Here is a 15,552-nt window from a genome sequence, read left to right on the forward strand (position 1 = left end):
GTATGTCAGAGTGCGCGTGTGTGTGTGTGAGAAAATGAAATCAGGCATTGTAAACGTTGTGATGGGGTTACGTCGCCCTTATCGCCTCGTTTTGACTTTCGGTTTTGTCTTGACCCTCTCCCGGCGTGACCCCCTGACCTTGTGGTTGAAAGCGGGGGCACGTGCGCCCCCTCATCCAAACTTGAAGGTTTATTTAAATTTTGAGCGGACAAGAGTCGTCGCTGACGACGTGAGCTTCATCTTGCACATTTGACAAAATGTAATTGACATGGCAAAGAGCCGCTGGAGCCCAGTGTGGAAGTGTTGCAGATTTCGGGGGAGGGGGGGGGTACGAGGTTTGGTTGTGTGAACTTTTCGTAGGGGCAGCTGATTTTCCAAGCCAATGACAACGATGGAATCCAATCGCGCTGTTGTTGAAACGTGTCCATTTTAAAAGTGGTGATATTTTTACTTCACATTGATCATGCGTTCGTGTCATTGAATGAGATGTTTATAATTACACTGTTTACTATGAAAATAAATGCAAAGGAACTTCTAGGAAGGCTCTCTGTCATGTGTCATCTCAGCAGTTTCATGGCTTTAATGAGGTGGCGATTAAAAACGTTAATATCGTTTGACAAAGCCAAACATTATTATTATTATTACATTATTCATCTAAGCACTGATATTGACTATTTATGTAAACAAATATGCATCAGACATAATTTCATGAAAATATATTTTATAAGAATAAATATGAAATTTGCAAGCCTGAATTTATAAAATTGCAAGGTAATTCCTGAGTTTGAAATTTGACTTTGAAACTTAATTTTAACATAAACCGAGTTTCTTCTTCTCCTTTCGGCTTGACACTTTTCAGGGGTTGCCACAGCGCATGTTCGTTTTGGCAAAAGTTTTACGCCGGATGAGTTTAAACCCCCAATTTTAAACTCTACTTTGAAACCCAAAGCCTAGTTTGAAACCTGTCTTTGAAAACCTAACCTCACTTTTTACCTCTAATTTGCACCACTAACCCTAGTTTCAACCTGCATCTCTGCGCTGTTGAGTTGACACAGTAACCAGTCCACCATGATGGTGCTGCTAGCCTGAGCTCGTCAGGAACCAACCAAAAAGCTCTTCATAAATATAATCTCTCGAAAGCTTTCCATGTAAACTTCGCAGAGGAAGGCAGAGAGCTGGGTTGGGCGAAAAACGCATTACTATATTCATGGTCGGTTTTTTTTCGGTAAAAACGGCTTAGTATACTGTATATGGTCGGGGGGGGGGGGGGGTGTCAGCGAAAAACACCTTAATATACACGGTCATTTCTTTGGGCAAAAACCGCCTTATGATACATGGTCATTAGAAAAAGATACATGCAAACTGCAGACAATGGCCAAGACCTGGATTTGAACCCTCTGAATTGTTAATCAACTTTACGCACTAACCAGTCAACTAGGGTGGCAAAAACACCTTACTACAAATGGTCGTTTTTTTTTTGTGGCTAAAAACGCCTTACTATCCATGGTCGTTTTTTTCAGCTAAAAACGCCTTACTAGATATGGTCGTTTTTTGGGGCTAAAAACGCTTTACTATACATGGTCTTTTTTCTCGTCCCAAAACGCCTTACTATACATGGTCGTTTTTTTGGGCCAAAAACGCCTTACTACAAATGGTCGTTTTTTTCTCGTCCCAAAACGCGTTACTATACATGGTCGTTTTTTTCCAGCTAAAAACGCCTTTCTATACATACATGGTCGTTTTTTTTCGGTTAAAAACACTTTACTATACATGGCCCTTTTTTGGAGGGCTAAAAACGCCTTACTATATATACATGGTCGTTTTTTTGGGCTAAAAACGCCTTTCTATACATACATGGTCGTTTTTTTCGGCTAAAAACGCCTTACTATACATGTTCGTTTTTGGGGGCTAAAAATGCCTTACTATATGGTTGTTTTTTTCGGCCAAAAACGCTTTATTATACATGGTCTTTTTTTGGGGCCAAAAACGCCTTACTCTATATGGTAGTTTATTTGAGGCTCAAAACGCCTTACATACAGTACATGGTCATTTTTTTCAGCTAAAAAGGCCTTGCTACATATACATGGTCGTTTTTTTCCGTTAAAAACACTTTACTATACATGGTCTTTTTTTCGTTCCAAAACGCCTTCTATACATGGTCGTTTTTTGGGGCTAAAAACGCCTTACTATACATGGCCTTTTTTTGGGCCAAAAACGCCTTACTATACATGGACATTTTTTTTTTCGGCCAAAAACGCTTTCCTATACATGGTCATTTTTTTGGGGCTAAAAACGCCTTACTATATGGTTGTAAAAAAACTCACATACACAAGAGCTTTTGTTTAGTCCTTTTTATTTGATATTCTCTCAAATAACGCACCCACGTCTTTGAAGCATTTGATGCCAACAGGAAGATCTTCATAGAATTATTAGAATTATTATTGCACAGTTCAGGAAGGTAGGTCCATCCCATCATTCCTCCGTATATACACTCATCATATCACATTATAATTTTTTTTCTTGGCGTGGGGGGGCACCACAAAAGTGTTAAACAGGTCCAAAAAGCACATCAGACAAGCACATAAATAATAATAAAATATATAACATGCATGATAAATGACAAGACACGAAAACAATAAAGTGAAAAGACCATTTGGGATGTTTTGCTTCTCTTAGCCCTTACCCTGATCAATGCTGACAGGATTTATTTATTTAGCGTTTGAATTCAAGCCGCTGTCAAAATTGCAGAAAAAGACGCTAACATGCAAAATAGTTTGGATTATTCCTCGAAATCGCTCTGCCCACACACACTTTTTTTCTTGTCACTTCGTTGTCCAAATACATGTTTGGAATCATTCACTCATTCCCAAATGACTTCATTGTACTTACTAGTAAAACATGTTTCCACTAGTACAAGAACCATTAAGAATATTAAATAATCATTCAAACAGTTTCAAAACAGTTAGAGCATTGATTCAATATTCTTGACATCCAGTTTAAAGTCTGTGTATTAATACACTCTTTGTCCTCGGACACAATAAAGCGCACTAGTAGAACAACTGGCGGGCTCGGGTGGGGGGTGGGCACAACTAGGCCAACTTGACGACCTGCATTCAACTAGTACAGCTAGTGAACTGCTAGAGGTTACCTAGCAGAACTTTTATCATGTCAGTGGCAGTACTAGTAGCACATAGTTGTCAAGGGCACAGTTTTACCTCACTTAGTGGCATGTAAAGGTCTACTAGTATGCCAAGGTTGCCCAAGGTGCTTTTCTCGTCTCCATCATTGTTCAACCGCAATTCAAGATGCATGTGCGATATATCGAGGGCCGACAAATGGCCGACTCACGAGTGGCTCGTGAGTGATTCCCAACTCAAAAGATGATGATGATTGTGCATTTGTGTTTGTGGCGCTTACGTTCCCAACGTGGATCCAGGCACAAACGAGAGGAATAAGAGGGAGGGACGGAAGGACGCCTTTACACACCCACGGTGGCCCCGTTGGCCCGCGGGGGGACCGGCCTCCGTGGCGACGGCGGCGGTGGTGGTGCAGTGGACAGCGGGTGTTGCGTACGGGGGGCCTCCACCGAGTTGGCCCGCACGCTGATGTGCTCCCATCCTCCCTGGGATTGTAATAATAATCATAAATAAATCAAGCACACAACAAAATTGCCATCAAGTATGTTTTTTTTCTTTGATGGCAATGTGCGGAAAACTGGTTTCATCATTAATCTGGGAAAGTTAAAAAATATATACTAATAATTACAGGAAGCAAATAGCAGCATGCCACAACAGTGCATCACAAATGTTAGAAGCAGATTGTGATTGACCAAAGTGTTGGTCAGGTTAAATCGACTACAAATGTGTCACGAAAGACTGAAAAGATGACATGGAGATGATTTAAATATTGAAATCAAAGCCATGATGTCATGCACATATCGTACATACACACACGCACTAATACGACTACTACTACTATAAAATGACATAATTGTAAAATAGTTACACTGGCGTTTCATTGGAAATGCATTATTTTGCCATCAAATATCACATTTTAATTGTTTCTGTTGGTATTTTATTGAAGTAAATTTCTGTATTGTGAGACAAATAAAGGTTTTCTTATCTTAAAGGCCTGTTCAGATGTTTGAGGCGTCACTCAGGCAAAAATGACTTGCATCTAAAAAAGCTTTTTTTTTTTTCAAACTCGCTGTACTGCTGAGAACCAAAAAATGGAACGCGGTTGAACAAAACGAGTGTAACCTGAAAACACTCATTCTGTGAGCCTTGTAAGAGCAGTCAGAATGTGAAGGAGTTGATTCTGATCACTAATATGGATCAAAGTCCAAATACATCCACACAAAAGGCCAACTGCAGCCTTTCTGCATCCATCCATCCGGCAGTACACCTGAGGATGTCTCACAGCACTTCTGGTTGGGAGACGCGCAACGGAATGACTCACCCCAATGCCGTAGTCCCACAGTTGACCTTTCGGCTGCATGGGTCCCACCCCCAACCTGTGACAAACGGTCCCTGGAGTCTCTGCGGGGAAGCCCGCCATTCTGTCTGCTATCATCCATACCTAAAAAAACCCCCCAAAACTGTGCGCTCAGGATGTGGCATAAATTTCCGGCAGCAATGATGAGTGCGGTAGTACTGGCCTGGTCCAGCGGTCCCACCGAGACTTTGGTGGCATTGTTGGAGATGACCTCCCACGCAGAGCCTTGGGGGTAGCTCGGGGTCAGGCCTTGTCTGTACCACAGGTTCCCTGCGCTCATCCGCCGGGACGGATGTTATTCTTAGCGTTTAGATTATTTTTTTTAAGTCTTGAAATTCACACTATTCCAATTGGTACTTACCGTTTTCATCCACCGCAAACACGGACGTACGGCCCACGGACAATTGTCTCAAGGTCTGCTGGGAGGGAGACGGGATGTGATACCAGCATTCTCCTGTGGGGGGGCAGCACAACAAATTTCAACATAATCATAATTTATTATTTTTTTCCCCACAGTGGGCCTGAAAACAGAACATTTGTGTTCTGAAAGTTGGTGCGAGTAGAGTACTACTCAAACACATTCAAATGAGCCATTTTTGGAGGTTGACCTGCAGGGTTTTGTGGGGACACGGAGCCCCTGTAGAAGACGGCTCCATCCTTGGCGATGGCCCACACTTGGCTGGCTCCGCCGATGGAGATGGACTTGAAGGGCTGGTCGGTGCCGACATGAAGCCATGAGCTGCCCTGGAATAAGTCGAAGGCACCAAGGAATTTAAAAAAAAAAAGAAAATGACAATCTTGAGACACCACTGTTACAAGTGCACCATGCTAAGGAACTATGTTGAAGTGAGCTTTGCCGCTATCTCTGGGCAATATTAACCCTGTTCATAATTCTTGGCAGGGCTCTGTCCTTAGCCCCTGTGAATAGCGCGGGAACAGTGCGCAAACAAAGTGGACACGTGCTCACCGCTGGGTTTTGTGGGGTGACGCCCAGCCGGCACAGCACGTCCCCCTTATCGCTGAGGGCCCAAAGGGGGACCTGTTCCATGCTGCTGTGGGCCAGGTATGACATAAGGGAGATGTCGCTCAGGGGGATGGGCGGGACCGGCTGCCACGGACCACTCAGTGTGATCTTACACTTTCTGGACACACAACCAAAATGTTTGCATACAGTTTGTGTGGGTGTATATGGAGCCGGGCACAGTTACCTTGTCCATCTTCTTCGCCGAACAAAATCCTTCAGTGTTTTGTGGCCATGAAATGTTCTACAAGAAATACAGAAAAATATATATAATCCATTTACTAGTTCCCTTGAAACCTTTTTTGCATGCATGACTGTTCAACTCCAGTCCTGTAGGTGGCGGTAATCACGGTAAAAAGTAGCCGCGCAGTGCAACCCGCAATACGTTTTCTCAATTTCGGCTTCCATCAATTCAATGTAGAACGTCATTGCCCCATTGGGACCCAGTCTAAGCAGACTTGGACAGCAAATAAACATCTGGATCCACATTTTGTAAGTGAGACGACTAATTAATGACTAACAGGAATCACATTCTGAGACTGAGGCAATAATAACTACGTACACGAGAAAGTCGGCAGCATACTGCCATCCCTCCTTGTCCGTCCCACCAGGAACACTGTGGTCCACAGCCCACTCGGACACCTGGAATAAAGTGGGGCAGCACTTGAAAGGTGGACGATCGATGAACACATTTCAAGCATAAAATGTCCCAATTTAAATGGCGCCAAGCGATGTTTTGGTAATTGAAAAATGCTGGCGACGATATGACTGCAAAATCACGTTCATGAGCCACTTGTTGCTAGGCAGAGTTACCAGGCTTAATCATAACTAGACTGTAGGGAAAAAATGGCCACTTGTTCCTAGCCATGATTTATAAGGCTCAATAATAATAATTGCCCCATTGGCCAATTAAAAAATATGTTGCTGGGCAGAGTCTACCAGGCTCATTCAGAATTGCCAATCTAGAAAATGGCCGCATGCTGCTAGGCAGAGTTCAAAGGCCTCAAATTGTAGGCCTCTAAAAAAAGGACTACTAGTTGCGAGGATGAATCATAACTGTCCCACTGTTTAATCATGTATATATATATTTTTTAATTGTTGGATTTTAAAAGGCTCACTTAAACATGGCGAATTGTTGCCAAGAGTCAACTAACTTTCCCATGGTTACAAAAAAAAAAAAACCTAACAAAAAAATGCACATTGCTAGGCTATATGGCTCAATCATAACTGCCATTATGGTGGAAAAGACCTATCAGACCCAGACACAGGGTAAGCCGAAACAGTCCGTCGGATTGAATTACTGCTCAATATTAAATATAAAATTGACATTTAGAGAGAATCCCCCTTACCCATGCCCACTGAGGGGAGGGCAGCTGTGTGTTGCATTTGGTGCACTCCCTCAGCCCGCTCTCATCACTCCACATGGGGCGGTCAGTGGGAAGTCCTCTGGCAGAAAAACAAAAACAAAAACAAACAAACAAACAAAAATTACAATCAGGCAAATTTTATGTTACTTTTGTTCAGTTTGTCATGCTCCTACCTGTCCGTGTAGCCTGTCACGGGGTTCCATCTTTGATTCTCATACACGTGCACGCTCCTGACGTCAGTCTGCTGGTGCGCGTGGCCTGCATCTGCTGCCATCGGAGCAGAAAAAAAATTAAACGTTCATTGCCTGTAAGCAAGTTGTTTTCACAACAAAGTGACTAGTTATTAGTAACTTGTCGAGTGAGGGCAACATTTTTCAAGAATTCATGGATTTAAAATTTTTTTTTTTACTGCCTTTTAAAATGGACAGACAGGCTACGTCATTTGTAAATGAACTTAACAAACATCCATCCATTTTCCGATTTGCTTTATCCTCACAAAGGTCGCGGGGGTGCTGGAGCCTATCCCAGCTGTCTTCGGGCAGGAGGCAGGGTACACCCTGAACCGATTGCCAGCCAATCGCAGGGCACACCCAGACAAACAACCATCCGCGCTCACACTCACACCAAGGGACAATTTTGGTTGTTCAATCAGCCTGCCATGCATGTGTTTGGAATGTGGGAGGAAACCAGAGTACCCGCAGAAAACCCACGCGGGCCCGGTGAGAACATACAAACTCCACACAGGGAGGCCGGAGTTGGAATTGAACTCGATACGGCTGCGCTGTGAGGTAGACGCGCTAACCACTGGATCACCAGGCCGCCTAGTTATTAAATTAATCTTATATTGTTTTATTTTCTATTCATGTTGCATTTTTTGGAGTGATACGACTTCCTCTTAATGTCATCCATGTAAAAAAAATATTACAAGACTGCATCCCGCATACTTTGCGTATATATTACAAGACAGTGTGCCGCATAGTTTGTGTGCCCCTGAGCTAGCTAGCCTGTGCACTGATCTCATTAAAAAAAAAAAAAAAGTTATACGATATAGATAGAGACAAAGAGAGAGAGAGATTGATTACGCTAGAATAATAATAAGCAGTCCCGGTGTGCTAAGCGCACAATCTCTTGAGGTAATGTGTTTTTACCAGCGTTAGCCTGCTGTCCGGAGCCCCCACTGTACACCCAGGCCGTGCCATCCCACCCGATGCCCCACACCAGCCCCAGACTGTTAGCCTCTACACAGCGAAGGTGGCCGGGCACCTGCCGCCAGAACCTGCAGTGCCACACAGTGGAGGCGGCGAGGGTTAGTGCGTTAAGAGCGGCATGGCAGTAGGAAAGAAACGCGTTAGTCTGTTGGCGTTAACCGTAGCAGATTTTTTTTTTTAAACGGTGATGGTGTCGGTCTCACATGAGGTCACATGACAGCGTGTGAGCGGGCGCCTCCAGGGAAAAGGACGGCTCGTGGACAAAAATGTCCCCTTTGGACGTTGTGGACCACAAGGCCTGCCTGGACGGAGGAGTTGCAATTCCGCGGCACTCGCAGCAAACATCCGACAACAAGTTCAGCTGGATCAAAGAAACAATACGTCACCGTGACATAAATCAACATTCCGTAGGTTGACAATGAACTAAGTTGAACTGAAGTGAGCTTCATGTCATGATTTATCATCTTGTATTTTATTTTGTAAGGGTCGGAAGGGGGAGGAGGGGACTGATTCCTCACAACTGTTTTTGAATCGCGCCAGGGCTCAGTCACGATACACACCGCGAACACTGCAGTTTCGAGGCTTACCCAGTCTTTCATGTCCTTTTCAGTTTGGGCCGCCAGGACCAGGGGACTCCTCAGTCTGGTCCTGGGGCCCGTGTACACGGCAAAAGCATAGTGGCTGTCCCGCGACACTGGAACCAGTGCTGTCACTTCATTGATGAAGATGTGAAGGTACTGCAAGATAGAGTGAGGGTGGGAGGGTTGACTTTGGAGTCGAGTACTCAAGACTTGGCACACCAGGTCAAAATCAGGTCAGTAGTTTTAAAGTCATTTACATTGCGTGCCACCTCACAGCTACGGTTTCCCTTCACCTCACCGCATCCCATTTCTACGCATACTTAATTGCACTTGCATTTCATTGTGAGAAACTTGCCCTGCCCAAATGGGATATGTTGATCCACAAAAGAAAATATGTAATGTATACCGACCTTTTTCTCATCATAACGCGTGTAGTAAACGAAGAAGATGCTGTCCTTCCCCCCGTCTGACTTGGTGGACTGCTCCAGAGCCACGGCCACGTCCACCCACCGCTGCGGCTTCCAGTCCCTCCACCAAGATAGCGTGCCTTTACGCAGCCAGATGGACTGTTGAAAGGATACACACGCCGAGTCACACACAAGTATACAGGTAGGCTGAGCAAAAAGATTAAAAAAAAAAAAAGAAAGAAAATCATACATTGCTTCTTTCCAGAGGTTTCTTGCTGATCTCTTCTCTGTGCTGCTGATCGCTCCATACTGAAGACTGCACTGGGGTCAGTGACAAAGAGCTGACCAGTGGGCCTGGCACACGCGCGCACACACACACACACACACACAAATTTGAGTACAAGGTACACAACAGACGCACGAAGTGGACATGCATATACTTATGAAACGTGATTGATAAAGTGGTTCATGCTTTGCGTGTCATTTTTCTATTCTGATCATGTTTGATACCTGGATGTACAGGACGACTGAAAAGTCACTTCAGTGGTGTCATGAGATCGTAGGACTGGGCAATTAAGAAAAATTATGATCACGATTACTCTTGATTGGTAATGAAATCACGATTAAGAAATATGATGATTGATTCCAAAACACGGTCTTATAAAATTATTTATTCAGTTACCAAAACTCACCTTCATTAAAAGATTTAAAATGACTGAATTAAACTCTCATTGTGGGACGAATAAAGGATATCTTAATCTTAATCTTAAGAAATTTTTGCTACTATTTAACTGAACATTTGGTTGAACCCCTCGTGGCCACCTGGGGGCAGTGTAACAGTCACAGAAAAAATACAGTATCAAGTCAGTCAAGACGCCACAGTCATTCCAAACAAGTTTTCCTCGTACCTGTAGCACTGAGCCAGCTGATTTGGGAGGCGGCGTCCACGTTGCAGCCCCCTCCTGAGATCCAGGCCCACACGGGACCGTCCTCGTCCCCAACACCTTGTGCACCCTCCAGGCCGTAAGGGGCGCTGCCATTGCGCAAGAGAGGCCCTTCTGCTTGCGTGCTTCGAGCCACCTCTGCGCTTTCGAGGTCCACGTTACTCCAAGGGGTCCCGGATCCAGAGGCCTCTGGGCTCATGAGGATCTGCGCTGGGGAGAACTGACCCTTCTCCTCAATCATTAAGCTGGACTGTTGGTTTGTGGAGGTTTTGTCGCGGTCCGAAACCAGGCTGTTGATGAAGCTGTCGCTTGCGGGAATTAAGGTTTTAGGTGCTGTGGGAGCATCTTGAGTATCTACAGGGACGATAGGTGCTCCTCCTAAGGGGACCATGGAAGGGGCAGCTGCTTCCAGGACTGGGGTGTCATTTGTGCTGTTTGATGGGTCAGTCGGGCCTAACTTTGAATCAGAGTCAGTGGAGCTCAGCACTGAGCCTTGGGAGGCTTCTTTCAGCTGGCTACTCAACTCTGGACCGCCCCTTTTGAGAACAAAATATAAGTCAGGGAGGGCACAAAAAGATTTAGAAATATTTGTATGAGTGCCAGAAAGTGTTTTTTTCCTGCAAAAAATAAAATAAAAAGGCTACTGTTCATAGAAAGATAGAACTGGTAGTGACAGTAAGGCTGATGGGGAGGAGAAAAAAAAATAGTTCCTTGACAGATTCGCTAGGGCTCAAGCCTTCGTTGTCCCCAAACAAACAATCAGGCAAGAGTTTCTCGTGCTCAAGCCTTCAGAGGCTAATGAAAAATGACCGACTCGATGTTGCGTGGAATTTATCAAGATAAATCATAACTGCTCCCATGAGAATAAAAAAAAAGAGCCACTTTGTTGCTAGGCAGAATTCATCATGCTCGGCCATAACTGCACCACAGGCCAGTGAAAAAAATTGGCCACGTTGCTAGGCGCAGTTGAGAGGACTCAATCATCATTTCATGTTCCATCTCATCATCCATTGTACTGTTTCAATGTCTCCAATAAATATGCATACAGACCTGGGTGGGACATTCTCTTTACTGTTGCCCCACTCGGCAGAAACGGGGATCCAGCCATTCCCACTTGGTTCGGATGGCGTCACCCCAATTCGGAAATAGAGGCCGCGGTCCTCACCGACAGCCCAAACCTGACACCAAAACAGTACAAAATGTCTTAAAACTTGTTTTATTTAGAATTTACACCGCAACCTAAATTGCGGTGGTCTCTAGGTTTTATAACACACAGATGAAAAAGCTTTCGCACAGAAAGGCTTCACTGGATATTTAAATTCAAGGCAGAGAAATGACAAAAAAAAAAGCCTTCCAGCACCGTATTCAACAACCTCGCTAGCAAGACACATGAAGCTTTATAAGGCACTATACTGCAACACTGGCGCAGGGCTCACACAAACTCTGGCTTTAAATGCAACCCTGAAATATGAAATATGGGATATGATGACGATCTAATTAGGGATGGTCCCATAGGCCAGACCGGTGGGAATATAGTCTGGTGGATACATTATATATATATATATATATATATATATATAAGGCTGGCCCGGAGGTGCTGCTGTGGGAAAGGCCTCCAGCGCTCGTGTTACTGGACAGCCGCAGGAACCACAGGGACCCGTGGTGGGTGAGATGGGATATCCTGAGACTGAAGGGAAGCAATACTAGCAAAGTCCTCAGCGTAAAAGCATCTCGGCAGCAAGCCCGGCCTCCTTCTCGCTAATCATGTCAAGGGATCCGAGAAGAGGGCCGAGCCAGTCTTATTTAATAGTGTCGAGCAGTGGTTCTCAAATTTTTGACGCCGACTATCGGCTAAAAAAACTTCACCCGTTAAGTCCACTATCACCACTATCATGACCGACATTTAAAGAGAGCAGGTAGTTGGACAAAGTTCTCATCAAAAACAAGGGAGCGGTTTAATTCCTAAAATCTATTAAATATTGTGAACCACTGCACAGGTTGAACATTGGAATGGTACTTTTATTTAAAGTGCGAGTCACCCAGTATGCTCAATGTATATATATTTTTTATACAAAGGTGTGCTATGTACATATAATGTGACTAAAAAAAAGAACGCCCCCAACAAATAAGTTGGAAACAAACAAGAATATAGTCTATGGCTATGCAGAGTGTATACATAACATTGTGCACACGTTTTAACTCACCAGAGGTTTTGTCGTTTTAATGACCCATTCACGGCAGTCAATACAAGTAAATCATGCAGGTGCGCCTACGTGTGAGCACTTGAGTGTGGAAATAAGTTTGATGAACACTGAATGAAGTGAATGCCGACTCTGCAGCTGTGATGACGCAAGAAACAAGTCACCTGGTCGTTGAGCCCCACGTCAAGCATCATCATCTCGCCGACGATGCTGATCCATCCCGACCCGCAGGGATTGTGCGAACTGACGCCCCGCCTGAACCACACCTGCGAACGCACATCCATACGGACATTGAGAGGTTTTTACCGTGGTGCGTTGACGACATCCGCGTGACTCGCCTTGTAGTCCTTAGTGATCACCCACACTACGCTAACTCCGACAGACACGTGGAGGGTTTCCATCTCCTTCTCGGGTGATTCTACTTCCAGCCACGATGTGCCTGGTGGAGGACCAGAATGAGGCTTTCACTTACACAATTGAAATTCCAGTGTCATGAAGAAAAAAAAAATCACAAGGAGGCGACGGCTGACCGGTGGGACTGTCCAGGCTGAGGCCCGTACGGACCAGCAGGTTGCCATCCCACAGAACAGCCCACAGTAGGTCTCTCGGACCGAGTGATAACTGGACCACCTCCTTGGGCACCTCGACCTCGTCCCAGCGAGTGCCCTCGGGGATCCGTGGCTGGATGCCCTCCCTGAACCACACCTAAAACAAAATAACCATCGGATGACTATTCCAACTTTTTAAAATGCCATGTACAGTTCTGTGCCGTCACGTATTTGAAGTCATGCTGCCCCCTTGTGACCAAATTCTGTAACTGCATTTGCAGCCTCTGATGCCGTCTAGGAGGATTTTATCTCATTTGACAATTAATGTCAACAAAGTTCATACAAAACTATCCATAAAATATATTTCAGAACTAATCATGATAATCAAGCAATTTTGAACAAAGTAGAAATAAAATTGACGTCTGTTCATTACTCTGACCACCCATGCAAACCAACAGAATTGTGTAACCTTTCTTACCTGTCCTTGTTGAGACACAGCCCAGAGGTAAGGATACCTCCCAGACTCGTCGCTCATCTCCCAGCCGCCGCAGCTGATGTCGCATAGAGGTAGAGGGGGCTTCCTGGGATGGTCCAAGGGGATCTGCAGGCAGCATTTTCTAGACGGTTGTAGTGCAGGTCTGGATTGAGTGTCTTGCAAATAAAGTCCAAACCTTCGCCCAGGTGCCTTGTGCTGTATATCTTCTGTAGCGGATCCAGCGCCTACGACGCACGCAAGAGTTCCACTTCTTGTCGGGAGAGAAGTTAGCAGGGAAGTCGACGGCATATTCCCAACCCTATAGGAATGCATGTATAAAAAGTGATTGTTTTGCTATTCCTCACAGATTGTCGTTTCGAAATCATCACCCCAGTCTTAATGCAGCTAAATAGGAAGCTTGTGTGTTCTCACCCCGGTCTGACTGGGTTCTCCCCCACAGTTCTGGTCCACATACCAGTCCCCCTCCCACTCCCAGCTGCGGGACGGCAACTGGAAGCTATGGAGCGGTTGAGGATTCATCCCAGTCACATCGCTCCACTGCCAGCGGTCGGTGGGCAGCAGCGTATCCGTGAAGCCGTCCACAGGATTCCACCGCTGAAATCACACATGAAAGAAGTTTCGAGTCAACGACTAATGGGATGAGATATGGATGGATGGAATCCCTTGCTCTAAGGCAAATTTCGGCGGATGAATAAGGAGAAACCTTGAACGTCAATCTGTCAGCTCATGCCGACCTGGTTTTCATAGGTCTCCTCTTTGTAGCGGATGGGCATCTCATGGGGTATCATGTTGAGATATACGTGGTGGTCGCAGCCGATGCCCCAACAGCGACCTTTCCCGGCAGTGACGCGCTTGAGCTCCAAAAGTGCGTCTTCGGTGCGCACCCAACGCTGGCCGGCGGTGGAAACGCTATACACCCTCCCATACACATCTACCGCCCACAGCAGTGTGACGGACATGGTGCTCCCTAAGACAAACAGAGTGCACAGGTAGAACAAGAGGTGCCTTGAGTTTAGAATAAAAGCTTGCCTTGTTGAACAAACTCATTTGCTTTGCAAGTTGCCATTACAAAATTAAGAGAGTGTGATTCAAGGTAAGCTTTGCAATTTTTGAATATATTTATAAGCGTTTTAAATGCCATTAAAATTATTTGGCTCATAGTTTGTTATTTGACCTAATCACATAAGCAATCCTAATCATTTTTTCATTGAATGTATGACAATTGTTCGTCGAAATTAACTTCTTGGTCAGTGAGTGATTCCTAACAGCCCTGCTCATAAATTTTACTTTGAAAGACATAGTCTTTACTTTTCTTTTGAAACACCAGACCGGAACGTTGCTTTAATGACTGTTACTAATCCGATACTGATACCTGACTCCAAGCAGGCTTTTAATGGACTTTTTTTCGTATTTGACATTGTGTGTTTTTTGTTGTATTGCTATTTAAGCCTAAACGATTTTCAAAATCTTATAATAGACAAACGGGAGCTATGTTGACTTCAATTATATTGTTAATTAAGGAAGCGCGCAGTTGAAGATAGCCTACCTGAATGTCGGTGTCAGATACGTGGTTGTCAAGGGAATGTGGAAGGAGGCGTCATGGCATACGGCACACCTGTGGAACATTGTGCAAGACAAATATATGTTAGCAAGAGGACCCGTGGACCCCTTTACCGCACACTCGTCTATCAGCTGTTTACATATACACTAGCTTTTAGCCTCTGAACACTGTTCTTTTTAAACCCACAACCCTTACTTAGTTACACATGTGATTCTGCAATTCCATTAAGCGACCCACGGAGTCCCAGAGAGTGAAGTCACGCCGACATCCTTACACAACGGGGTTTTAATTGGAGAGTAGCGGAAAGCTCAATGCTGGTTTTACAACTCGGGAAATGGAGGTAACTGCGCACTGATTGGTTGAAACACCGCAAAGGGGGTGTGGCTTGTTGTTTTTCCTCATTGGTCCAACCGGAAGCGCGTGATATTTGTTGCTGCTCGATTGACGTGCAAATTTTCAATAATTTAGACCAAGAATGAATGTTTTTAATTATTTAAAACGAAGGGCGAATTCTTCTCAACATCGAGTAGCCAGACCTATCTTACGTGTCCATAATGATTAGCAACGATACTTCATAGTTAATATATTATGATATACTTTGTATTTGAAAATGTAGGCTGGTGTAAAATTGTTTGCTGTAATTAAAATTAAGCAATTAAGTAACAATACATATTTATTCAATCATTATTAGAAATAAAAACATAAGTAAATAAAATACACAATT

At 44.5% G+C, this 15,552-nt stretch overlaps 1 protein-coding gene across 4 annotated transcripts; it reads right to left on the bottom strand.

The window, feature by feature from the left end:
• Positions 1-2,336: 2,336 nt before the first annotated feature.
• tecpr1b (tectonin beta-propeller repeat containing 1b) lies at positions 2,337-15,195 on the bottom strand. Of its 4 annotated transcripts, none has more exons than XM_052049279.1 (26): positions 15,024-15,195; positions 14,814-14,882; positions 14,002-14,234; positions 13,679-13,861; positions 13,443-13,565; positions 13,250-13,372; positions 12,754-12,928; positions 12,562-12,662; positions 12,388-12,489; positions 11,073-11,200; positions 9,987-10,558; positions 9,329-9,432; positions 9,082-9,237; positions 8,678-8,827; positions 8,294-8,451; positions 8,031-8,158; positions 7,056-7,146; positions 6,865-6,961; positions 6,078-6,157; positions 5,703-5,759; positions 5,462-5,636; positions 5,103-5,238; positions 4,856-4,948; positions 4,658-4,764; positions 4,459-4,578; positions 2,337-3,622 (listed from the first exon to the last, which is right to left on the bottom strand). In XM_052049279.1, the coding sequence occupies exons 3-26, from the start codon at positions 14,224-14,226 to the stop codon at positions 3,479-3,481; spliced, it is 3,528 nt and encodes a 1,175-aa protein (XP_051905239.1). In that variant the 5' UTR covers positions 14,227-14,234; positions 14,814-14,882; positions 15,024-15,195; the 3' UTR covers positions 2,337-3,478. The 4 variants fall into 4 exon arrangements, with proteins under 4 accessions (XP_051905239.1, XP_051905238.1, XP_051905240.1 ...); XM_052049278.1 differs by having other exon boundaries at positions 7,056-7,149; positions 15,024-15,194; XM_052049280.1 differs by lacking the exons at positions 12,562-12,662; positions 12,754-12,928 and having other exon boundaries at positions 7,056-7,149; positions 15,024-15,194.
• Positions 15,196-15,552: the final 357 nt, after the last annotated feature.

This window comes from Hippocampus zosterae, chromosome 17 (genome assembly GCF_025434085.1).
Source record: "Hippocampus zosterae strain Florida chromosome 17, ASM2543408v3, whole genome shotgun sequence".
NCBI classification, from domain to species: domain Eukaryota; kingdom Metazoa; phylum Chordata; class Actinopteri; order Syngnathiformes; family Syngnathidae; genus Hippocampus; species Hippocampus zosterae.